This window comes from Sus scrofa, chromosome 2 (assembly GCF_054392235.1).
Source record: "Sus scrofa isolate SSC_HxYL_T2T_F1_AM1 chromosome 2, Sscrofa_HxYL_maternal_Yorkshire_Landrace_v2.0, whole genome shotgun sequence".
NCBI classification, from domain to species: Eukaryota; Metazoa; Chordata; class Mammalia; order Artiodactyla; family Suidae; genus Sus; species Sus scrofa.
In genome coordinates this window covers 146,947,088-146,974,035 of record NC_139384.1, presented here as the reverse complement: position 1 = coordinate 146,974,035, position 26,948 = coordinate 146,947,088, and the positions used below count along the sequence as shown (strand labels likewise).

The window sequence follows — 26,948 nt, the reverse complement described above, 5'->3', positions numbered from 1 at the left end:
CAATACCACTGAGCTGCAATGGGAACTCCAAAGCAGCTTATCTTGAATGAAGGAGAACTTTCAGTCCTGCCAGTAGCTGATCTCTGCATCCAGGGCAACCTTCAGCCTTTTGGTCAAGATGATGCCCTCAGGGCTGGAGGTTGTGTGCTCTTCTCCAGCACATTGCCAAGTGCTTGGGTTGACTGGTATTGAGGGTAGAGTCTAAAAGAGAGGGACCAGGTTCAGTTGTTGCCTTGTACTTCATGGTTTAATGTCCTTTGGAAAACTTCCATCTCTGAGATTCTGTGGACACTGTCATGGCTAAAAACCACAAGCAACATGTCTATGTGTTAAATATATCACTGTTTAGTCTGTTGCTGAAGGACTTCTGGTTTGTTTCCAATTTTTGGTATAACAAACATCACTGCTAGAAACATCCTTATACTTATCTCCTGAAGTCCATGTGCAAAACTTTCTCTAGGGAAAACAACAAGGAGAAGAAGAGCTGGGCATGGGTTGTGCCCATCTACACCTTAACTAGATAATGCCAGATTTTCCAAAGTGGTTGTCCCAAAGTACAGCAGTGTATAAGAGACCCCATTGCTCCACATCCTCACCAACATTGGATGTTGACAGTTTTTGCCAAATGGGTGAGAGTCAAACCTGGAATCTGTGGTTTTCATTTCCCTGCTTACTACCCTTGTGTTACTGGCCATTCATCTTCCTGCTTTTGTGAAGGGCTCTTCTGCCTGTCTATCCCCAGATCATCCCAGGAAGTACACAAGCTCCGTCAGGGTAGGGTACCTTTGTTTGGATGACCCTTCTGTCCTTCGGGCATGAATCTTGAACATAACTGGCGGTGTACGGAGCCAGATATTTCTGCGAATGCAAGGACAACGGAATGCGGATACATTTCACGAATCTCGAAGAGATTTATAGCCAGAGGTCCGATCCTAGGGTATCTGAGCTTTCTTTAAAGCGCACATCACAGCCGCTTCTAACACTACCGGGTCTCAATCAGGACCGGTGCGTCCATCTCCTTGCGGTCTTCCCTCTAGAAAGAAGGCCTGAGTGGGCAGACGGTTGGTGGGGGTGGGGTCGGGGGCGTTTTCTTCTTCCCTTGGAGGCTCGGAGTCGGAGGAAAGCGCCCACCTAGGGGGGAAGGCCACAATGGCAAGACTGCAGCGGCGCCTGTGGAAGCCAGGAGCGCTAGGAGGCCCCAGCCATGGCGCTAGAAGAGACATCGAGGCCCGGGGACAGGTGTGTTGGGGAGTCAGGTGCACTGCGCAGTACTGCAGGTACACCCTCTTCCGCCTACGACTGACCTAATTACAAGGTGCTGGCCGCACCCGGAGGCAGGGGTGGCTACTCCAACCTGGCTACCACTCGGCGCCTGTTCCTGCTCCCAAGATGCAGCAATTCCAGTGCTGTTGTAGAATGGAGGAGCCACGGGGCCCAATTCTCGTTTCCGTGCTTTGGCAGTCGCCAGGTGAGGAGCCGAGGCGTATCACCTCAGGGAAAAAGTCTCCGGCAACAAGGAGCCACCCTCGCATCCTGGCTGCGCCTGCGCCTGGTCCGCATCTACACCCTGCAGGATTTAGTGCTCTAAGATTAGCCCACTTCCCAGCTGTAAGCAAGGCCCCTGCTTGGACTCGGTCTTCCCTTCCCCCTCGGCCCCTCCCTTCTACAGGACCGCGCCCTAAAAGCGAAGGTGCCTGTTTCCAGCCGGCTACTTTACGCGCCTGCGCCCTGGCCCCTAGTTCCCGCCCCCGCTCGGGTCTGGCGGCAGATGAGAGCCGGCCCCGCAGTTGCGCAGCTCGCATTACGGCGCTTCTACCCCTCCTCACCCCGCCACCTCCTGACGCCGGGCGTGACGTCACCACGCCGGCGGCCGCCATTACAGAGCCGAGCTCCAAGGCTAGAGCGAGCGGAGGAGGTCAGTGGCCGGTAGCCGAACACCGAGGGGCGAGTCAACCGGGCAGCGCTACTGCCGAGCAGCCTTCAGCAGCCACACAAGTACCCCGGGGGCCGACGGCAGCGTGTGCGTGTGGCCCGTGTGCGGGCGGCGGCGCGGGAGTAGCGCGGAGCGGCAGCCGGTTCGGGCGGGTGGCATCATGGACGAGAAGGTGTTCACTAAGGAGCTGGACCAGTGGATCGAGCAGCTGAATGAGTGCAAGCAGCTGTCCGAGTCCCAGGTCAAGAGCCTCTGCGAGAAGGTGAGCTGCACTCCGGCTTCGGGAGCCAGGGCGGGCCGAGCCCGCCGAGAAGGAAGCGGCCGCGGGGAGGGTGCAACATGGCGGAGGCCAGCGGCCCCGGCCCCCGAGCCTCCCAGACCGGCCCCCGGCGCGGCCCGTCGGCGGCTCCCGGACGACCCGGCGCCCCCTGCCTCCCGCGCAGGGATTGGTTGTCGCTGCCACCGCCGCCTAAAATGGCGCCGTTCACCCGACTCCGGGGCTTCAGAGCTTCCCGGCCTTGGCTGGAAGCGAAGTGGCTGGGGGAGGGTGCGGGGGAGCGGAGACCCTGCGAGTAAGGGTCAGGGACGGTTTTGATATCTGGGCACGAGGTCTTAGGTTCTACGGCCTGGGAATGGGGCCTGGGACTCTTCTGTGAGGTTGGTGGGAGGTTTCTTATTTGTACTCAGGCCGAATGCTTAGGTCCAGAGCTGTCCAGAGGGTCCCCCAGAGGCAAGCTTGTAGGCCGGATCCCGGGACCTATCTAATAAAGGTCACGCAGATTTAGCATCGTCTTGAGTGGTTTATGGTAAACCTCTCGAGCTGTGTTTTCCAGAGACTTATTAGTACATTTTTTCAAGAATTTTTAAATGAGCTTTTAATCTAAGTTTCAATGAAGGTCATGGTGGTAGTTATAGGGAGGAGTATAACTTATTTTTCATAGTTGGAAGAATTAGACATTTTGGTGAGTCATTCTACATAGGAGCTTTGGGATTGGAAATCAAGTGTCAGTATAATCTCTGATTTATATGCTGACTCAAATTGGATAGTATGAAACCCTTCTTTAAGCTTAAGGTTCTTGGCATTTTGCCATTTGTTTTTTAAATGAGCAACATAAACTGTTAAGACCAGCAGATTTTGTATCCTTGCTCTCTGCTGGAAAAGTTGTTAGTATATTTGTGACTTTAAGTAGTAAGTATGATATTAACAGCTGTTGATCGAGCTTTTGCTGTATTCCAGTCATTGTGTTTAGTGTTTAAATCCCACAAACGTTTAAAATGGAATGTTGTAGTCTGTTTTAGAAGTCCATTTTAAATGACCTAATTCTGATTTGTTTTTCCCAAGGAGTTGGGGAAACAGGTAGCCTGTTTAAGTCTTATAATTCAGTTTTCTAAAGTAGAGAAAATGCTGATCTCCACCATGAATGTTTCAACTTCTCTTTTTAAAAATAACTCTGCAGCATCTTTAGTTCCACAGAATGGTGGAGTATCATCAACATTTTGTATTAGTGAAGAGAGTTATTAGAAAGCAATTACGCTGACTCGTTTGTGGTTTGATGTGAAAATTAGATTCGTAAATTTGACATATACGCTCCTAAAACAGGCTTTTTCAGAAACTCTTCTGTGAATTACTGCAATTTAAGTAAGTCTAGTTCAGATTTGTTTATCCCAAGCCTCAACAAAACTTCTAGTTGATGAGGTGGCACATCATCTCTTGGAGCTGAATTTTAATACTGGCAATGTAGAGCCTTTTGTTGCTTCTTGATCCTTAATTCTTTTACATCAGATGAAAATGACATTTGTTTAAAGTTTTGGAAGTGGGCTTTTAAAAATTGTTTAATGTATAGTGTTAGGTCTTAGTTTTTGGATACTGTAAGTGATGATTTTAAAGATTTTTAGAGTTGAGTACTTAACTCTATATAAAGACTTTGAGTCAGCAGTTGGCTAGATGACTAGTTATTTGTGTAGCAAACATTGCAACAGAGTAATGATGTGGTTGGAAGACCACTGGACTGTGAGTTAGACCTGGACACTGGTCCTTTTTCTGCCACCAAGTAATTGTGACCTTGAGGCAATCACTTCACTTGGTCCACATTTTCTTGTCTATAGAGTTAAAACATGTTCCAGGGTTCCTTCTAATCATTTGAGATTATACAATTGCATTTTAAAATAGTACTCTGTATTTAAATATTGAACACTTATTGGATATCCAAGATTGCTTACTTTTATGAGAGGAGTGAAAAGCAATGAAAAATAATCATGCTTATTTTTAAGGATCTTGAATCTGGTTGGAAGTCTGTAGTAGATAGACCACAGAAGTAAAGGGTCTGTGTTGGAGACAGCAGAAGATATTGGAATTATGGTGGGGGGACTGAAGCTTGATCCCCTTGGTAAATATTGTTTGCTATGTCTCTGTAATATCAAGATGGAGTGAGATTAATCAGTTTATGATTAAATCCCCATTGCTCATCCACTGTATAAAGATTTTAATTCTTGGAGCATATATATATATATATATATATATCTTTGATGCTAGATTTTCAAGACATGGGTCCTTTTGGAGGTTGTCACATAGCCTTCATACTGTTTTTAATTTGTAAGTATTCCGTCTTTGGGAACTGTATTAACCTTCCAAAATAAATTAACTTGAAGGCAGTTTTTTAGGTATAGTAAGTCTTTCTAGTGAAACAAAAGTTCTCTTTTCACTGTTAATATTTGTGTGGCCAATAGCACAACTGGCAAAACCTGTATATTTTGAAAATCTTGAGTGGAAAACCTTTTTTCATTAGTGTAATAATTAGCGTAATTATTTTTCTTTTTAAAGAAAAGATATTTGGTGGAGGTAGATATTTGGAAATAGTTGATAATTTCTTTGATTATAAGAAAGTATATTTATAGACCAGGGCGAATATGGTTTTTATGTTATTAACTATGTAAGTTTTTTCCCCACAAGATGTGACTAAGGTCTGTATCAAAGCCAAGGTTGTTGTGTGTGCAGTATACCTGTCATTTTTGGGGATCATAATTTGTTGATTGTTTAAAAATTTGTGGTGAGTGAAGCAGTTTTGTCTGTAGGCACAGTTCTGTAGTCAGTGAGGTTAGTGCATCTGTGTATCTAGACTGGTATGTTTCTATCTCCTGATTGGAAGAATAAGTAGTATCCACTTGCTTTTACATTAACTGTATTACAAGTCTTTTGTTAGGATCAGCAGTGGTTTCATTTAGGTATGATTTTTGGCCTTGTGTTTTCAGGTCTTACCAAACTTGTGGAGAATGTTGTTTGATAGCCAGGTGTTTTGTTTTGTTTTCCAGAGGAGTTCTTTACTTATGTAGGTATGCTGTTTTCCACTGCTGTGCAGGTGCTATAAATAAAATGCAATCATTAAGGCTTCACTTAGTTTTAACATTTGTTACATGAGTATGGAAAAAGCAGCCCTCTTCCTTCTAGTTGGATGACCTGCAAAATACTTGGCCAAGGTTAAATTCCTGTATGAAGTGGATAATATATTTTTGTGTGTATGCATGTTTAATTTAAAAGGCCTTTTGGCTTATTTCCATAAAGATTAATTTGAATATTCAGAACAAGCAGTTGTGGGAGGAGCATGGTGAGGAATGTTGTTTTCATCATTCTTTCATGTACACTGGTCTCTTAACGGGTTTATGAGGCAATGATCCTCGGTTATAGTTAGAAACCCGAGGCTCAGAAAGGTAAAATGACTTGATTATAGGGCTAACTAGAAATTGCTTGGGTTATGGATTGTAAGCCCAATGTTTTAGTCTTGCTTCACAGCCCCCTTCTCTTTTCTGAAATAGTGTTAATAATGAAAGATGCAGACGAATTGGGGCCAGATTGAATTTTCGAATCAAGAACTCTGTAAAAGAAAGCTAACTTTGTGTTCTGATTGCTTGAAAACTTGCTATTCATGTCACATTCTGTTGTCTTAGTCTGTCCTAGAGGAGGAAACAGTAATTATTCTTGAATTTTGAAGGTGGCTAACTGTGTTTGCCTCTCACATAAGATTAGTGAGATGAAAGCCCCAGTTCATTTTCTGTATTTTCTCAGATAGTATAAATCATGATCCAGAGACCGAGCTCTAAAATACTCTAATAAAGTGTAACTGACTTTCATATTGTTTATTACAGTTTGTTAAAAAATGCCTTTTTATCCTTATAGCTTCCACAGTCAAGCCTGTTTGCCTGTGTGTATTTTGTGATCTCCCAGACCTGAAGCGGTAATGCAGTTGTTTTTGAATTGACTTGTTGAGGAACATCAAAAAAGTGAACAGTTCTTTGGTGGAGACACACAGGTTCCCCCAATTCTGCCTTTGTTTTCTCCCTCAGAGACAAGAGTTTTGTGTCTGTGTATGGGCTCCAGGGCTAAGTGAGACTCCTACTGTAGAAAGAATGATGGGCACTGGAAGAGTGTTGGCGATAACGCTGGTCTGGCGTTCCTTTCCCCATACCTCATTGTTAGTCAAGTTTGTCAGTTACCTTTTTCACTTTTTTGCTTAACCTGTTTCTCATTACTGTCCGCTGAAAAAAACCTTCAATCTGCATTCCCCCGTGCAAGTTGAGATCTGATAGGAACTAGAACTAGGAAGGGAAAAGATTTTGTTTGCTTGTTTTTGCTTTTTAGGGCCATACTTGGGCACGTGGAAGTTGCCAGGCTAGGGGTGGAATAGGAGCTACAGCTGCCAGCCTACACCACAGCCACGGCAACGTGGGATACAAGCTGTGTTGGCAGCACGGGATCCTTAACCGGTGAGGCCAGGGATCAAACCTGCATCCTCATGGATACTAGTCGGGTTCATAACTGTCTGAGCCACAAGGGGAACTCCTTGTTGTTGTTTTAAATAGGTTTTCTTTTTGCTTTTTTTTTTTTTTTTTCAGCTTTAGAGCAGAAGTGGTAGAAGAGGCTGAAGTAGAGAGATCTGGTTGTCTATAAATGGCTGGAGGTGGAATCTGAAAGAACTGTAAAGAACAATCTGGAACTCACTGCTTAATTTTGTCACAGTTCAAAGTTACTGTTGCCTATTGATATATTGGTGTTGTGGTTTGGAATGGACAAACAAAGCAGTGAGAGGTATATCTGCATCTGCGTATTTTATAACCTGTGCATGACCAGCTGGCCAGTCACTCTGGCACACCCTGTTTCCACTTCTGCCTTAGTCATGTCGTTACTACCACAGGTGGGAATTTTTACCCTTCTTTTGTTGAGGGACCCGAAAGAATGTTGAGCTTCTGTTCTAGAGAGCCCCTGGGAGACATCGATTATCTAGAGTCATGCAAAGTGTAATTCACACTGGTTATAGAATGTCAGTGATAGTTTTTATCACTTTTTAATGATTTTTATCTTTTCCATTGTAGTCGGTTTACAGTGTTCTGTCATTTTTCTACTGTACAGCAAAGTGACCCACACACATATATACACATTCTTTTTCTTACATTATCTTCTATCATGCTCCATCACAAGTGACCAGATATAGTTCCCAGTGCTATACAGCAGAATCTCATTATTTAATCCATTCTAAATGCAATAGTTTGCATCTCTCAACCCCATATTCCCAGTCCATCCCACTCCCTCCCCCTTGGCAACCACAAGTCTGTTCTCCAAGTCCATAAGTTTCTTTTCTGTGGACAGGTTCATTTGTGCCATGTGTTAGATTCCAGATATAAGTGATATTATATGATATTTGTCTTTCTCTTTCTGACTGACTTCACTTAGTATGAGAATCTCTAGTTGCATCCATGTTGCTGCAAATGGTGTGATTCTGTTCTTTTTATGGCTGAGTAGTATTCCATTGTGTATGTATACCACATCTTAATCCATTCATATGTCAGTGGACATTTAGGTTGTTTCCATGTCTTGGCTATTGTGAATAGTGCTGCACTGAACATATGGTGGGTGCATGTGTCTTTTTCGAGGAAAGTTTTTTTCCAGATGTATACCCAAGAGTGGGATTGCTGGGTCAAATGGTAGTTTTGTATTTAATTTCCTGAGGTACCTCCATACTGTTTTCCATAGTGGTTGCATCAGTTTACATTCCCACCAGTGGTGTAGGAGGGTTCCCTGTTCTCCACACCCCTAGCACTTGTTATTTGTGGACTTATTAATGATGGCTATTCTGACAGGCGTGAGATGACATCTCATAGTAGTTTTGATTTGCATTTCTCTAATAATCAGTGATGCTGAACATTTTTTTCATGTGCTCAGTGATACTGTTAACTATGTGACAATATACATTTGCTTTTGGAATACATTCAACCAAAATTTGTTATGCCTCCTTACATGTATTTTAAGTTTTGTTTTTTTTTTTAGCTTTGTCTTAATAGCATTATTGTAGGGATTTGTTTTTTGCTCTGATAGCAGGGTTTCAGATTAGTCAAGAGGTTGAACTTGTAGTAAACTCTAGATAGGAGTGGTTTCAGAATTTTCATGCTCCTGGTAATCAAGCGAATTGTCTTCCTCTGCTGCCCATCATCTGTATATTAGCAGTAGTGTCTGCTATCTATTTCTGTTGGGTGATTTTGACTTTCAGTAGAAAGGCTTAAGAAGTAAAGTGCTTTAGGATTGGAGTAGAATTTTGGTCTTAAAAAGAACGTTAAAGATCCTCTAGGCCAAGTCACCTTTCACAGATGAGGTAGGACACTGAGACTCAGAGTGATTGAATCTCATTCAAGATGGATTATTGTGAAGAGTTTTAAGACGGTTGTGTATAAAGCAGCAGTTCTCAGTTTAGTAGGTTAATGTTTTTCCCCTATGCAGCAACGATTGGGACTATTTATTTAATTCACGCACATGTGTGTGTTCGTTGGTAAAGATGGGGGACAGTCTATTATTGCATGTGAGACATAGAGCTTAAAGGAAAATAGTCCTTCGTTTTGGTCAGAGTTGTGAAGATTATTTGACAGAAACAGATGGGAAAACAATTATGTATTTCCTTCTTACACAGTTTTACAATTATCCTTCATCCCTGATCTTTGTCTTTCTGTTAGACCCTAAACCAAATAGCAAATACTTGTTGCTAGAACATTATGTGAAGGATTATATGATACTTTTAAATTATAATTATACAGATTTTAATCAAACACCGAAATGTTTCATAAAATATTAGAGACATCTGATCAGTGTAATTAATGAAAGATAAGTAATATGAAGAGGAGTTCCCGTCGTGGTGCAGTGGTTAACGAATCCGACTAGGAACCATGAGGTTGCGGGTTCAATCCCTGGCCTTGCTTAGTGGGTTAGGGATCCAGCATTGCCATGAGCTGTGGTGTAGGTTACAAATGTGGTTCAGATCCTGCATTGCTATGGCATAGGCTGGCGGCTTCGGCTCCGATTAGACCTCTAGCCTGGGAACCTCTGTATGCCACAGGAGTGGCCCTAGAAAATGCAAAAAGATTCCCCCCCCCCTCAAAAAAAAAAAGAAGTAAAATTCAAAAATTAATACTTTTTTTCAGTTTTGCTTCTCTTAATGTCTGTGGCTGTTTTAGTAAATGTACTAAACCGCGATTAAGGTATGAAATGTTAAATTAACTTGAACTAGAGTTCTAATGAACATTAATTGGAATTAATAATAAGATTTTTAATAGATACCTAAGAACATCCAGCACCCTATGAATACTCAAAGAATACGTGTGGACATTTTGTGTAAGAGGAGAAATAACTGGAGTTCCCTAATGGATCAGCAGGTTAAGGATCTGGCTTTGTCACTGCTATAGCACAGGTTTGATCCATGGCTTAGGAACCTCCACATACTGCGAGCACAGCTAAAAAGTTTTTAGGAGAGGAGAAATAGATAGTATATATACATGGAATGAAAAGTTGGAACTCTGGAATGAAAAATGCTAGTTAAATCAGAAGATGACACTTTATGAAGTAGCTGAAAAGGAGGTACAGTCTTCCATTTAATACTGCATAACAAGTTGGGCATAGGTCCAGTTTTAAAGTACATATGAAACCAAAAATGTTAACGCTGTTTTGCTCTGTAATCCCACAATTGAAAATTTCCTCAACAAAAATAATTCAAGAGCTCCTGCTTGTGGCACAGTGGGGTCCAGCAGTGTCTCTGTGGCACCGAGACGTAGGTTCCATGCCTGACTGGCCGTATTGGGTTAATAAGGGATCTGGCGTTGCTGCAGCTGCAGTGTCGGTTCCAACTGTAGCTCAGGTCTGATTCCTGTCTTGGGGTGGCCAAAAAAAGAAAAAGAGAAAGAAAGGAAATAATCCAAATAAACAATAATGTATGTATAGATCTGTTCAGGAGCATGTTATACAGCAGTTTACTTGGTGATCTTACAGTGCTGTAGGAGATTAGATTAGTGAATATGAAACTTCGGGACACAATGAAGTGTTAACCAATTGTAAACTGAAAGGAAATACAAAGAAATGAGAATATTTTTGTTGGTGTGGTAGAATTGAGATTAGCCATTTCACCACTGAAGTACATACTCAACATTTTATTGTTTTCCAGTCATCTTATACAAATAATTTTTACATTGCTGTAATCATTTTGCGTTTTTAAAACTGTTTCCTTGATTTAATAATGTAAAAATGCCTAAATGTGTTGCATAGCTTTTTTTTTAAACTGTGTAAGTAGAAATGATACTACACTTGTTCCCTTTAAGGAAATTAATGTATAGGTATACAAAAAAATTTTTTTTAACCTTCACAGTTACTTATGATAAACTCTTATTGATGGGATAGCTTGTTCAAGTTTTAACCTTGTTCTGGGAAGGTCTGTCCCTTGGATTCATTTCAGTCTGTATCATTTGGCAGAATTTCAGTAGGGTTCCAATATCACTATGGTGGTAATTATATTATTTTTAAAAACTTGATCTTAATTCTTTTTTCAAATACTAATTTTATTAGCTGAGGCATTTGAAGTCCTAGAAAACAATGTTTTAGAGGAGACAAAGTTTACATTGTGTATGTTTTGCTTTTGCTTCCATGCATAGTTCAAGTGACCTGAGACTTTAAGTTATGGATGGGAATCAGTACCAGAGAGTGAAAAGGTAGTTAACTAAAAAATGGTAAATCTCTAAAGTTATTTTTATTTTATTTTGTCTTTTTGCCTTTTCTACAGCCTCTCCTGTGGCATATAGAGATTCCCAGGCTAGGGGTCTAATCAGAGCTGTAGCCACTGGCTTATGCCAGAGCCACAGCAATGCAGAATCCGAGCTGCCGACCCTACTACACCACAGCTCACAGCAATGCCAGATCCCCATCCCTCTGAGCAAGGCTTGGGATCGAACCCAAAACCCCATGGTTCCTAGTCGGATTTGTTAATCACTGTGCCATGACGGGAACTCCTCTAATGTTAATTAAGTGACTTTATTGAAAGTCTGGTTCTACCCTTTTCTCTGTTTATTTTTTATTAATATAGTTGATCTACAATGTTCTGTCAATTTCTGCTGTACGGCGAAGTGACCCAGTTATATATACACACATTTTTTTTCTTAGATTATCTTCTATCATGTTCTATCACAAGTGATAGGATATAGTTCCCTGTGCTCTGCAGCAGGACCTGCCATTTACTTTGAGTATTTATCTAGAGAGTTGAAATTGTATAGCTGTGTTTGAAACTGATGGTTGGTGAAGGTCTGCAAGCACTAAAGATGTCTCATTAAACAAAGTTTCCCATTGGTTGACCCAGAAAGGGGCTTCTATTAGGGGCTTCTGGGATTTATAAGACCTGAGTCCTTGTGATAGCTCAGCCTCTCTCATATCTTCTTTGATTAGTTTTCCTGATTGTAGAATAAGTTTTTAAAACAGGATGTCTGCACTCTTTGTTGTTCTGATGTTCTAGGAATAGTGTATTTTGGTGTAGTAATCATCTCAGAGCTCATAATTTGAGACCAAAAATCAAAAACTATATTTAAGATTGGTCCTTTGGATCCCAATTGTTCTGGTCCAAAATTTGGTAAGAGGGGAAGAGCCAGCTTTAACTTTCCCAGGTTGAGAATGTTCACTGTATTGATACAGTCAGCTTGCCCTTTTGGAGGTCATTTTGGTAGCGTCAACAACAACAACAAGGAGTTCCCGTGTGGTGCAGTGGTTAACAAATCCGACTAGGAACCATGAGGGTCCAGGTTCCATCCCTGGCCTTGCTCAGTGGGTTAAGGATTCAGCATTGATGTGAGCTGTGGTGTAGGTCGCAGACGTGGCTCGGATCCCACATTGCTGTGGCTCTGGCATAGGCCGGTGGCTACAGCTCCGATTAGACCCTAGCCTGGAAACCTCCATGTGCCATGAGTGCAGCCCTAGAAAAGGCAAAAAGACAAAACAACTACAACAACAAACTACTGAATATACTAATAGGTCTACTTTATAATATCTTTCATATAGAAGAAAAATGCCTGCATATGAATACAAGAGAGCAAACACTAGGATAGACATTGAAGCCCCCACCCTATTTGTAATCCTTCAGGAAATATTCTTACATCCACTGTGAGAAATTAGCCACTTCTATATATGTATACATTATTATTATTATTTATCTTTGTAGAGCCGCACCCACAGCGTATGGAAGTTCTCAGGCCAAGGGTCTAATTGGAACTACAGCTACCACCCTACACCACAGTCACAGCAATGCTGGATCCTTAACCCATCGAGCGAGGCTAGGGATCAAACCCGTGTCCTCTGATTTGTTACTGCTGAGCCACGACGGGAACTCCCGTGTATGCATTATGAACTCTGCAATTATATTAAGAAAAATCAGGCTGCTGAACAGTATTGTTACTGGTTTTAAAATGAGAAGGAACAGTTCCCTGGTGGCTCAGCCAGTTAAGGATCCAGCATTATCATTGCTCTGGCACAGATTCAGTCCCCAGTCCTGGAACTTCACATGCCTTGGGCACAGCCAAAAAAAGAAAAAGCTAAGGAAAGGAAAACTGTTGTTTCTTTAGGCATATAATAGGGATGTATGATTTGTAAACAAGGTTTTGAAAAGGTATACTTCAGAGTCCTATTGGTGGTTACTTTGCCTAAGAGGAATGGGATTCTGGAGAGTGGTCAAAGGGGACATTTAATTTTGTACCTTCTTCAGGTGGATGGGTTCTGCCTCCCTCTACTTGAGAATGAAATTCTGTTTTTTACAGGCTTCTGTCCTCTACCTAGATACCTGGGCATTTTTCTGTATGGCTATTACCTATTATTTTTTCCTTCTCCAGAGAACTTGGTACCATTTTCCAGACCTGTACTTAGACTTTTGTCCTGGAAGATGTACATGATTTTCCCTGATGATTACCTATCCAAATATATTTGATTCCTTTAAAATATATATTAAGTGCTTTCTATATCTTGGTCATTGTTCTAGTGAGGTGCTATGTGCACAGTGGTGAATAAAATGAATCTGGTGATTTTTTTAAATAATTTTTTTATTTTCATTTTTTAAAATTTATTTATTTATTTATTTATTGGTCTTTTTTGGTCTTTTTCCAAGACTGCACCCATGGCATATAGAGGTTCCCAGGCTAGGGGTCTAATCGGAGCTGTAGCTGCCAGCCTATGCCACAGCCATAGCAGTGCCAGATCCAAGCCATGTCTGTGACCTACACCACAGCTCACATCAATGCTGAATCCTTAACCCACTCAGCAAGGCCAGGGATCAAACCCGAAACCTCATGGTTCCTAGTTGGATTTGTTAACCACTGAGCCACAATGGGAACTCCTGGCGATAATTTTTTAAGCTGTCACTTTGTTGCATGGAAATTAAGTTGGAGGCAGGAAGAATGCAAACAGTGACTTTGGTGTGGAGGCCAGCACAGTAATCCACGTGAGCTGATGGTGGCTTGGACTGGGTAGAAAAGATAGACGCATATGGATTGAGATCAATTTTTTGCTTTTTGGTTTTTTGTTTGTTTGGTTTTGGGTTTTTGGTACACCCGCAGCATGTGTAAGCTCCTGGGACAGGGATCAAACCCATGCCTCAGCAGCAGCCTGAGCCACAGCAGTGACAATGCCAGTTCCTTAACCACTAGGCCTCCAGGGAAGAGGTATTTTTTTTGGAAGGATAGTGGGCAAGATTTGTCAGTGGGTTGGTCGCTGAATACCAACCCACTGGTTAGGCTTTAAGCTCTACTCCATCTCAAATCCACATCCATAGTCCGACCTCTGAAATCCTAAATTCACTCATCAAATTTTCTACCAGTGGATCTTTGTTCTAATACTAAGCTTAGATTTGTTTCCAGTCCATAGCCATCCTCCATTCTCCCCCTACATTTCCTACTTGTGTGACTGTCGTCATGACTTGCCTGGCTGCAACTGGGGTGTTTCCTAGGATGCAGGCTTTCCATGCTAAAACCAGGGTGATTTGTCAACCTGCCTCCACTCTCTTCTGCCCTCTTCTCTGCTCTTACGTGCTGTGCTTTAGCCATGTTAGCCTTTTCCTCTTAACTTGTTGGACTTTATACACATGATTGCATCTACCTGTGTTGGATGTCCTCCCATTTTCTACCCCCATCTCCTTCCTGTAACTCTTGCCCAGTCTTTGTACCTCAGGCAGTTTTTATAACTTGTTTGTGAGAGTGGAACACTGCTGCTTACCCTAGCAGGTCATAGCACTCAGCTCTTTATTTTGTTACGATCTTTTATCATCTGCCTCTTCTGCTCCATTGTGTGCTTTTAAGGGCTGTGTTGTTTGTTGTGATATCTTAGACTTACAAAGTGGCTTCCATAGGTTACTCTCTCCTTTTCTTTAATGGCTCTTAGTACAGTCGGTATACTTTGTTACCTGATTACTTGTTTGTGGTCATTCCCCTACAACTTTTCCCCAACCCTGGAGCTGCCACAGGGCCTGGCACATAGTATCACTCAGATAGTTAAACAAAACATTATTTCCTAATGCATTTCACAGTTTTTGGCATACAGTAAATAATAAACGAGTGTTGAAATGAATAGTAGAGTTTCTACTGAGTGGAATATTACGTTGTTCTTGAAAGTAATGTTTGAATTTGTGGTTACATGAGGGAACACATAGGAGACTAAACATTTTTCTAAAAGCAGCATAAAAACCATGTATTGAGTAGTCACGGTTGTAAAACAAGTTTATTTTTTTTTTCATTTTTATTTTTTCCATTATAGTTGGTTTACAGTGTCGTCAGTTTTCTACTGTACAGCAAATTGACCCAAACGAGTTTATATTTTGATATAAAGACTGTAATAAGTAAATCAAAATACAGACAAAATTTTAATGTCTTCAGAAATTTTTTTTTAGAAAAGATAAGTAGGACTAAGAAATCTCTCCTTATAGCCTGGAATCCTAGAGTGCATTAAAACTGAACTCTAAAGCTAAGGAACTAGATGCCCGAGTGTCTTGCTCCATTTTTATTGATTTTATATGGCTATTTATTTTAATAGTAATCTCTCTAGTGTTTAGTTAGATGGCAATTGATGGGTCTAAAAACTCATGATAGTGATGAGAGGAATGGGACTATGCATCTTGATATACTTTTTTTTTTCCAGGAATAAAGGGCAAAACAGTTAGTGGATAGATTGCAGTCATAGCGTGTCCTCTTAATTTAATGGGATCATAATTGCCTGCAATTTCACCTTATGCTAAGTCTTCCCTTGACAGCTACTTAAAGTATAACTTAAACATATCTGAAATGTCACTAAATATGTCTTTGTTGATGTTGTTTAATGCCAAATATTTTGGTTTATTTTTTTTCCACCTGTAGGCTAAAGAAATCCTGACAAAAGAATCCAACGTGCAAGAGGTTCGATGTCCAGTCACTGTCTGTGGAGATGTGCACGGGCAATTTCATGATCTCATGGAACTGTTTAGAATTGGTGGCAAATCACCAGATACGAATTACCTGTTTATGGGAGATTACGTTGACAGAGGATATTATTCCGTTGAAACAGTTACTCTGCTTGTAGCTCTTAAGGTAATTTCAGTTTTATGTCTGAGCAGTTTGAATTGGGTAAGACAGTCCTCTTGAATTTCTTTTCCAGTCGTCTTTGGTTTTCTCCATCTGAATGTTAGCTTTTAGAATAAAACTCCACCTTTGTAGATGTTTTTGAAGCATTATAAAGGAACAAAGGTTTCAGATGTTTATATTCTTTGACATAATATTTCTATTATTAAAATTTTACTGAGGGAGAATTTAATAAGAGGAAAGGAGCTTTATTTAGGTGAAAACATAAATTGTAGCATTATCTTTAATACCAGAAAAAGAATTGATATATTGGAGTTCCCTTGTGGAGCAGAGGGTTAAGTATCCAGCAGTTGTTACTGCAATGGCTGAGGTTGTTGCTGTGGTGTGGGCTAGATCCCTGGTCCCAGGAACTTTCACATGCCATAGGCACGGCCAAGAAAAGAAAAAGAATTGAGGAGTTCCCGTCGTGGCGCAGTGGTTAACGAATCCGACTAGGAACCATGAGGTTGCGGGTTCGGTCCCTGCCCTTGCTCAGTGGGTTAACGATCTGGCGTTGCCGTGAGCTGTGGTGTAGATTGCAGACGCGGCTCGGATCCAGCGTTGCTGTGGCTCTGGCGGAGGCCAGCGGCTACAGCTCCGATTGGACCCCTAGCCTGGGAACCTCCATATGCCGCAGGAGCGGCCCAAGAAATAGCTAAAAAAAAAAAAAAAAAAAGAAAAAGAAAAAGAATTGAAATAAATAACTAACAATAAGTGAATATTTAAATTATGGTTTATCTCAGTGGAGTAGTTTGTAGCCATTAAACATGACATGTAACCTAGAGCAATGGGAGTGATAAAGAAAGCAAGTTGTTTTGTACCAGCTGTAGCTTTGGGGAATTTGCAAAGATCTGAAGGTGAAACAAAACAGTGAAGAGCTTTTTAGGATGGTCTTTCTCTTAAAATAAATTATTTGACTTGACTTTGGGGGAGAAAACTTTATTAAAGAATATGTAGGCGTTCCCATCATGGCTCAGTGGTTAACGAACCCGACTAGCAACCATGAGGATGCGGGTTCGATCCCTGGCCTCACTCAGTGGGTTAAGGATCTGGCATTGCCATGAGCTGTGATGTAGGTCACAGACGCGGCTCAGATCCTGCATTGCTGTGGCTCTGGCGTAGGCCGGAGACTACAGCTCCGATTAGACCCCTAACCTGGGAACCTCCGTATACCGCGGTGCGGCCCTGAAAAGGCAAAAGACAAAAAAAGACAGAGATTATGTAGACTGGTGAGATGGCTGCCAAGATCTAGTATTGGAAAAGCAGTTAGGTGTGGTTTTGGCAAGAGCTGCATTTTAGGCAATTAATAAAATGTAAATGTTTGTGAAGCTACTAGTCTAAATCTTGTAAAGTGCTACAAAACATTTTTGGAGGTGGTTATGTTTTGCATCTCTAAATTGTAGTAGTTGAATTAAAGGATGCTAAGTTTTCTCTAGTAACTCTGGATACTTGGAAAGCAGCCTTGCAAGCTAACCTTTACTTTAAAAGCCCAGGGTGAATCCCAGTGCTCAGAGGAGTAATGAATATGCTACCTTTAAGAATTCACATTTGAATGTGTCAGGGGTTGAATTGTGCCACTACCACCTGATCCCCACATTGATGTGTTGGAAGTCCTAACTCCCAATACCTCAGAAGGTGTCTGTATTGGAGACAGTGTTTGAGAGGTAATGAGAGTATAAAGTGAGGTCATATGAATGAGCTCTAATCCAGCCTGACTGGTGTCCTTCTAAGAAGAGATTAGGACACAGATTCAGAGGGAAGATGACGAAAAGGCACACGGAAAAGATGGCCATTTTTTTAGTTGAAGGGGAGAGAGGGGCCTTCAGAAGAAACCACTCCTGCTGACACCTTGATCTTGGGACTTCTAACCTCTAGAAACAGTTAGGAAATAAATACCTATTGTTTAAGGCTTCTGGTCTGTGGTACCTTGTATGGTAGCCCTAGGAGACTATTACAGTTTGGTATCTATACACACACAAAAAAATGAACATAGATACCTCATACCATATATTTAGATGGACCGTAATTGATCATAGACCTAAGTATGGGTGCTAAAACTGTGAAACTTCTAAAGAGAAACATAGAAGCGTTCCTGTAGTGGCTCAGCGAGTTAAGGACCTGACATTGTCTCTGTGAAGATGCAAGTTCAATCCCTGGCTTTGCTCAGTGGGTTAAGGATCTGGCATTGCTTTGAGCTACAGCATAGGCCAGAGTTGCCAGTCCAGTTGACTCCTGGCTTTGGAACTTCCACATGCTGCAGGTGCAGCCATTTTAAATGATTAATTAAAATTAAAAATCTTTGTAACCTTGGAGTTATGTCATGTTATGTCATGTGGTTATGTCATGGCTCAGTGGTTAACAAAGCCAGCTAGCATCCATGAGGATGTGGGTTCTATCCCTGGGCTCGCTCAATGGATTAAGGATCTGGCGTTGCTGTGGGCTGTGGTATAGGTTGCTGATGTGACTCAGGTCTTGCGTTGCTCTGGCATAGGCAGGCAGCTGTAGCTCTGATTCGATTGACCCTTAGCCTGGGAACCTCCATATGCCGCTGGTGCAGCCCTAAAAAGACAAAAGCCAAAAAAAAAAAAAAAAAAGAATTTATTTTTTTTTTTTGTAACCTTGGGTTCAGCAAAGATGTCTTAGTTAAGATACTAAAAGCACAACCAATTAAAAATCTGATAGGCGTTCTCTTGTGCAGTGGGTTAAGCATCCAGTGTTGTCACTGCAGTGGCTTGGGTCGCTGCTGTGGTGTGGGTTTGATCATTGGCCTGGGAACTTCCTCAAACTGCAGGCAAGGCCAAAAAAAAAAGGATAAATTGGACTGCATCAAAATTGATTTTTTTGTTCTTCAAAAGACAACAGTAAGAAAAAGTATTTGTAGGAGTTCCCGTCGTGGCACAGTGGTTAACGAATCTGACCAGGAACCATGAGGTTGCAGGTTCCATCCCTGCCCTTGTTCAGTGGGTTAACCATCCGGCGTTGCCGTGAGCTGTGGTGTAGGTTGCAGACGCGGCTCCGATCCTGCGTTGCTGTGGCTCTGGCATGGGCTGGCAGCTGCAGCTCCGATTAGGCCCCTAGCCTGGGAACCTCCATATGCCGCAGGAGTGGCCCAAGAAATGGCAAAAAGACAAAAAAAAAAAAAAATTATTTGTATTCATATATATACTTAAACCTGTAATAATAAGAAGGCAAATAATTTTCAGTAGACACAATATTTGAATAGATGTTTCCACCAGGAACATACATGAATGGCCAGTAAGCACATGAAAAGATGCTCAAACGTTAGTTATCATCAGAGAGATGCAAATTATAGTCAAAATCAGACCCATTAGAATGGCTTTTATCAGTTAGGTTTGTTACACGATGCGTTAGTTTGTTGGAGAGATTAGAACAAAGAAAAATGAAAGCATAGAGCATACAGAGACTTTTTGCATGAAGTATGATCACGGCAACGTTATTCATAATAGCCCCAAACTGCAGGCAACCCAGATGTTCAGCCTACTGGTGGGGGAAAAAAACAACAAAAAACATACGTACATGTTATATATCTAGTATTGCCACACAGTGGAATACTGTGCAGTAATAAAAAGAGACAGATCACTGATCCATACAGAGATGAGTCTCAGAAATATTCTACTAAATATAGGAAGCCAGTTACACACCAAAAAACTACATATTGTATGATTCCATTTCTAGAGAAAGCAAATCTCAAGAGACACTATCAGTGGTTACTGCGTGGGAGTCAGGAGTGATTGCCAGCAGGCATGCAGGATCTTTCTGGGTTAATGGAAAAGTTCTAAAACGGGAATGCGATGGTTGTTGTGTAACTATAACAAAACTCATGGATGGAGTTGTGCAGCCGATGATTATGCTTGGCATAAAGTTGGTGAAATTTGATTTTAATTGACATGGATGGGATTGGCAGATACCCCATGGGATGAATATCTGTTCAGTTCTGTGTGATATGGAGGGTGGGTGGGTGTGTTTGTGTTTGAGGGCAGGGTGGGGTGTTTTTGGACATAACTGAAACTGTATTTTCCTGTAGAAAGCTTATTGGGTTGTCATTTGGTTTTCGAAGGATCCAGTTGTTTATGTTGTTTTCCTCTTTGTCATTTCAGGTTCGTTACCGTGAACGCATCACCATTCTTCGAGGAAATCATGAGAGCAGACAGATCACACAAGTATATGGTTTCTATGATGAGTGTTTAAGGAAATATGGAAATGCAAATGTTTGGAAATATTTTACAGATCTTTTTGATTATCTTCCTCTCACTGCATTAGTGGATGGGCAGGTATGTAGGTCTTCTTAAAACTTATTGCTGGGGTTCCTTTCGTGGCACAGTGGTTAACGAATCCAACTAAGAACCATGAGGTTTCAGGTTCGGTCCCTGGCCTTGCTCAGTTGGTTAAGGATCTGGTGTGGCCGTGAGCTGTGGTGTAGGTTGCAGACGCGGCTCGGATCTCGCATTGCTGTGGCTGTAGTGTAGGCTGGTGGCTACAGCTCCGATTCAACCCCTAACCTGGGAACCTCCATATGCCATGGGAGCGGCCCAAGAAATGGCAAAAAGACACCCCCCCCAAAAAAAAAAAAAAAAAAACCTTACTGCTGATTATTTTCTAGAATATGCTTTCTTAGCATTTAGGTGGCAATAAGTCATTTTTCCATCCTCACTTCCCTTTGGGGCTTTTTTTGACGTGCCTTCTTTATGTCAGGCACTGAACTGTATGTTGGGACCACAGGGGTGGAAGATGTAGCCCATCCATTCTCTTCAGCTGTTTGTGGACATGTCGGCGTGGGGGTCAGGGTGAGGGATGTAATTAGCCATTTACGGATCTTGAGAAATGCACAAAAAAATTCCCAGGAAATTCTGTGGAGAGGAAGATAATAGTCTATGATGAAGGTAAAATCAGAGAAATGTTTTTTCTTAAAAGAGTTGGTTGAAGTTTGGGTGCAGTAGGAATAGTTCAGGAAGAATGGGAGTGTATTCCATAGTTTAAAGTGGGATGGAGTTCCCATCATGGCGCAGTGGTTAACGAATCCAACTAGGATCCATGAGGTTGAGGGTTCGATCCCTGGCCTTGTTCAGTGGGTTAAGTATCCGGCGTTGCAATGAGCTGTGGCGTAGGTCGAAGATGTGGCTCTGGTGTAGGCCGGCATCTACAGCTCCGATTAGACCCCTAATCTGGGAACCTCCACATGCCTCGGTGCGGCCCTAGAAAAGGCAAAAAGATGGGGAATAAAAATAAAAACATTAAAGTGAAATGGGGTGGAAGAAAAAAAGACCCTGCAGAAATAAGCCTAGTTCTAGTTCTGGCAGAATGCCGAAACACCAGTTGGGCCAAGTGATGTGGTCTGCTGCCTGCAGCTTAGTCCAGAATGTTTACGGTTTATTTTAGATGAGGGTAACATTGTAAACCACTCTTTTCAGATCTTCTGTCTACATGGTGGCCTCTCACCATCCATAGATACACTGGATCACATCAGAGCACTTGATCGCCTGCAAGAAGTTCCCCATGAGGTATTGATGCTTTCTTTTCAAGAAACATTAGAGGAAATGTTTAATTGTGACTTAATTACAAGTATTTTCTTGTTTAATTCTCAAAAACGATCCCATGTGGTGTGAGCATTCTTGTTGACCTCATTCTTCCGACGCTAACATTAAGAAAACTGCTGAGATCACAGTTGCTCTGCGATTGTGTTTAGGACCTAGGTGGTGGTTGTCTTTACAGCTTCTGTCTTAATTTCTAAACTCTACTGCCTAACATTGAAATTTGCATCCTAAAGGCAGATTAATTAGTATGGGCTTGTTGCTCTTGGGACTTATTGATGTAGGCTGTGCCTGTTAAAAACATTTGAAAATAGTTTCTTATTTACTTGACCCAAATATTTGACGCAGTCTGCAAATCCGTTTACCGTTTTCAGCAAACATCATTCAGAAAGTGTGACTTAGGAGGGCGCAGCTTCTGATGAATTACTCAGATCGTGTATTTAACCAGGTTTGCAAGAGGTGGTCTAAAACTTAACTTGCTTTTTAGGGTCCAATGTGTGACTTGCTGTGGTCAGATCCAGATGACCGTGGAGGTTGGGGTATATCTCCTCGAGGAGCTGGTTACACTTTTGGGCAAGATATTTCCGAGACATTTAATCATGCCAATGGCCTCACGTTGGTGTCCAGAGCTCATCAGCTCGTGATGGAGGTATGTTCTGTATTTTGATGCTTGATTTGCTTTTTTATTTATTTATTTTTTCGTCTTTTCTAGGGCCACTCCTTTGGCATATGGAGGTTCCCAGGCTAGGGGTCAATCGGAGCTGTAGCCACCGGCCTACACCAGAGTCACAACAACTCAGCATCCGAGCCGTGTCTGGGACCTACATACACCACAGCTCACAGCAATGCTGGATCCTTAACCCACTCAGCAAGGCCAGGGATCGAACATGCAACCTCATGGTTCCTAGTCAGATTCATTTCTGTTGCGCCACGAAGGGAACTCCTTGATTTGCTTTTTAAGTAAACTTGAGGAAGATGTTAGGGAATTTTATGTTATGTTAATATATTTTAAATTATATGATTTATTAATATATTAATGAGAACATGCCGTGTATTTTTCTGAGGAGTTTGCCATTATAGCATGTCTTATGGCTAGATGCCCACTAGAATAAAACCTCAAGGAGTTCCCCCTGTGGCAAAGTGGGAATACCAGCATTTCTGCAGCACCAAGATGCATGTTCTATAACCTGCATGGCATAGTGAGTTAAAGGATCCAGCATTTCAGCAGCTGTGGCATAGGTTGCCACTGTAGCTGGGGTCTGATCTCTGGCCCAGGAACTCCGTATGTCATGGGGCACCAGAAAAGGAGGAAAAAAAAAAAAAGAATCTCAAGGCTTTTGATCATAATGAGATTCATAGCTTCAGTGTTTTCAGAGACTTCTCTGACTGGGTAGTGCTTGAGATTTAAGGCTGGGAAAGTAAGGTGGGGAGAGGGAAATACACCATTTTCATGATCTCAATTTTATTTCATGTATTTAACATGTGTATGTATGGAGGAAAGTTTGGGAAGAAATATGCAAAGATGCTTAAGTGGTCCTTTGGGTGGTAGTATTACAGGTGATTTAAAAGAAGAAACTAAAGGGAAATGAGCTAAATTCTTAGCATAGAACATCGATAGCATACTTATAAAATTAGGGTCCTGTTTAGATTAATGTGAACAAGATGTAAAAAGTAACTCAGGCATTCAGATGGACTTTGAGGGACTAAGGCTGGCATTACCAAAGGCATTTATCTCTCTTTTGTACCTGGGCAGTACAGGTGAGGACAGATTGACGGGAGTGTGTATATACCCCTGCAGGGAAAGTGCATATGCTCATTCTTAGATCATGTTTTTTTAGAGCTTATCTTTTTATAGTAGATTGGTTTTGTTCTTCTGGAAAAAATAAATAACATGTTTTGTTTTTTTAAATTGTGCAGGGTGTAGAAAATTATTAAATCATCCAGAAACAAAGCAATACTTTTCTAAGCCTTTTGGCGGAGGAGGGGAGATCTTTTCTCTCTCTTGAGAGGAGTCATTTAGTTGTGTAAGTAGGGAGTAAAATAGTTTTTTTTTTTCCTTTTCTTTTTTCTTTGCAGGGATATAACTGGTGCCATGACCGGAATGTAGTAACGATTTTCAGTGCTCCAAACTATTGTTACCGTTGTGGGAACCAAGCTGCAATCATGGAACTTGATGATACTCTAAAATACTCTTTGTAAGTATTTACACCTGAGTAGTTACTTGACTTTATTAGTCTTAATGGGAGGTTTAAGAATTCAGGAGCTCATGCTCAATCCAGATTCTAATTTGATGCTTAAGTTCCTTTGAAACAAATCAACGGAGATGTAGACCCTGATCTGAATTATTAGAATTTTAATTTTTAAATCCATGATTTTACTATAGAATTTATACAATATGTCCTGAGAATGAGATTACAGATACAGTCTCTTAGTCTCTTTAAATTTTATTTCGTAGAACCTTTTTTCTAATGGCCTTAGAGGGAACCACAGTATGTAAAAGTGTATCTTTTCTGACTGAAGTTGGCTTGGACCTTTGAGAAGGCATGCAGCTAGAAGACCCTTATTAAACGCAGTCTTAGGCTACAGTTATTACATTAAGGCGTTGGAAAGGTGGGGGCAGAGGTGTGTAAAAATCTGCATGGAGATGAAATGTACACCATGGGGAATATAGTCATTCATGCTGCAGTAACTTTGTATGGTGACAGGTGGTAACTAACCTAGGTGATTAATACATATTGTAATGTATAGAAATTTTGAAACCCTTTGTTGTACACTTGGAACTAACACGTTTGTAGATCAATTATACTTCAGTTTTTAAAAATACTATTGGAGTTCCCTGGTCACTCAGTGGTCTAAGCATTGTTACTGCTGTGGCTCAAGTTCCAATCCCTGGCCTGGGAACTTGCACATACCTTGGGTGCAGCCAAAAAACCAAAAAGTATTTAAAAATGTGTAGCTTCAAAGACTTTTTTTTTGTGTGTCTTTTTAGAGCTGCACCTGTGGCATGTCAAAGTTCCCGGGCTAGGGGTCTAATCAGAGCTATAACTGCCGGCCTGTGCCACAGCCACTGCAATGCCAGATCCATTTCGCATCTGTGATCTGCACCACAGCTCACAGCAATGCCGGATCCTTAACCCACTGAGCAAGGCCAGGGATAGAACCCACAACTTCATCGTTCCTAGTCGGATTCATTTCTGCTGTGCCAGGACGGGAACTCCCTCTTTTTTTTCTTTTTTTTTTAAATTTTTTTAGAGTTGATTTACAATGTTGTGTCAATTTCTGCTGCACAGCAAAGTGACCCAGTCATACATGAATATGCATTCCTTTTCCTGTATTATCTTCAATCATGATCTATCCCAGGAAATTAGATATAGTTATACAGTAGGACCTTGTTTACCCATTCTAATGGAGTAGTTTGCATCTAATAACCCTAAACTCCCAGGCCATCCCACTCCCTTCTCCCCCTTAGCAACCACAAGTCTGTTCTCTATGTCTGTGAGTCTGTTCCTGTTTTGTAGATAGATTCATTTGTGCCATATGTTAGATTTCACATGGAAATGTTATACAGTATTTTTCTTTTTGACTCACTTAGTATGATGATCGCTAATTGTATCCACGTTGCTACCAATGACTTTATTTCATTCTTTATGACTGAGTAGTATTCCTTTGTATATTTGTGCCACATCTTTATCTTTTCCTCTGTCAGTGGACGTTTAGGTTGCTTCCATGTCTTGGCTATTGCAAATAGTGCTGCAGTGAACATTGGGGTGCGTGTATCTTTTTGAATTATGGTTTTTTCTGGATATATACCCAGGAATGGGTTTGCTAGATCATATGGTAATTCTGTTTTTAGTTTTCTGAGGAACTTCCATACTGTTTTCCAAGCGGTTGTGCCAATTTACATTCCCACCAACAGTTTCAGAGGGTTCCCTTTTCTCCATAAGCTCTCCAGCATTTATCTGTGGAGTTAATAATGATGGCCATTCTGACCAGTGTGAGGCGTAGTTTTGATTTGCATTTCTCTCATAATTAGTGATGCTGAGCATCTTTGCATATGCCTACTGGCCAACTGTGTATCTTTTATCTTGGAGATTAAACCCTTGTAGATTGCATCATTTGCAACTATTTTCTCCCATCCCTTAGGTTGTCTTTTCATTTTTTAAATGGTTTCCTTTGCTGTGCAAACACTTGTCAGTTTAATTAGTTTATTTTTGTTTTTATTTCTCTTGCCTTGGGAGACTGACCTAAGAGGAAAAGAAAACAATTATATAGTTTATGTCAGAGTGTTTTGTCTGTGCTCTCTTCCTAGGAGTCTTATGGTGTCATGTCTTATGTTTAAGTTTTGAAGCCATTTTGAGTTTATTTTGCGCATGGCATGAGGGTATGTTCTGGTTTCATTGATTCACATGGCAGCTGCTCAGTTTTCCCAACACCACTTGCTGAAGAGACTGTCAAAGACTATAGTATTCTTTATCGTAATTATCAGGACATTAATGTCTTGGGAGTATAAACAACAAATCTGTCTTGTTTTTCAGCTTGCAGTTTGACCCAGCACCTCGCAGAGGCGAGCCACACGTTACTCGTCGTACCCCAGACTACTTCCTGTAATGAAATTTTAAACTTGTACAGTATTGCCATGAACCATATATTGACCTAATGGAGATGGGAAGAGCAACAGTAACTCCACAAAGTGTCAGAGAATAGTTAACATTCAAAAAAACTTGTTTTCACACGGACCAAAAAGATGTGCCATATAAAATACAAAGCCTCTTGTCATCAACAGCCGTGACCACTTTAGAATGAACCAGTCCATTGCATGCTGAAGCGACATTGTTGGTCAAGAAACCAGTTTCTGGCATAGCGCTACTTGTAGTTACTTTGCTTTCTCTGAGAGACTGCAGATAATAAGATGTAAACATTAACACCTCGTGAATACAATTTAACTTCCATTTAGCTATAGCTTTACTCAGCATGACTGTAGATAAGAATAGCAGCAAACAATCATTGGAGCTTAATGAACATTTTTAAAAATAAGTACCAAGGCCTCCCCTCTACTTGTGAGTTTCGAAATTGTTTTGTTTATTTTCAGGGATACCGTTTAATTTAATTGTATGATTTGTCTGCACTCAGTTTATTTCCTTTCTCAAATCTCAGCCTCATGTTGTTCTTTGTTATTGTCAGAACCTGGTGAGTTGTTTTGAACAGAACTGTTTTTTTCTTCCTCCTGTAAGACGATGTTACTGCACAAGAGCACTGCAGTGTTTTTCATAATAAACTTGTGAACTAAGAACTGAGAAAGTCAAATTTTAATTGTATCGATGGGCAAGACTGGTGCTGTTTATTTAATGATAAATCAAGTGATAAATTTTAGGATTTGTAGAATTCTAGGTGAAAAATAAAAATCAAGGCCACTACGTCATCTCTCTCGTAAATCCTTGACATTCTTCACATGGATTTCAGGACTTATTTGTAGTCCAGATAGTACAGTTTTTTGTCAGGTTGCCATTGTGCTCTTCGTGGTTTCTTCCTGTATATTGTCTGCAAGAAGG

At 41.2% G+C, this 26,948-nt stretch overlaps 1 protein-coding gene across 1 annotated transcript; it reads left to right on the top strand.

Annotated features, from left to right (window-relative positions):
* Positions 1–1,915: 1,915 nt before the first annotated feature.
* On the top strand, positions 1,916–26,693 carry PPP2CA (protein phosphatase 2 catalytic subunit alpha). Its single transcript, NM_214366.1, is given in 7 exon segments — positions 1,916–2,195; positions 15,611–15,820; positions 19,969–20,142; positions 21,280–21,369; positions 21,887–22,048; positions 23,476–23,594; positions 25,935–26,693. Coding segments are annotated over 7 exon segments (930 nt in total). The 5' UTR covers positions 1,916–2,093; the 3' UTR covers positions 26,008–26,693.
* The last annotated feature ends 255 nt before the right edge of the window (positions 26,694–26,948 follow it).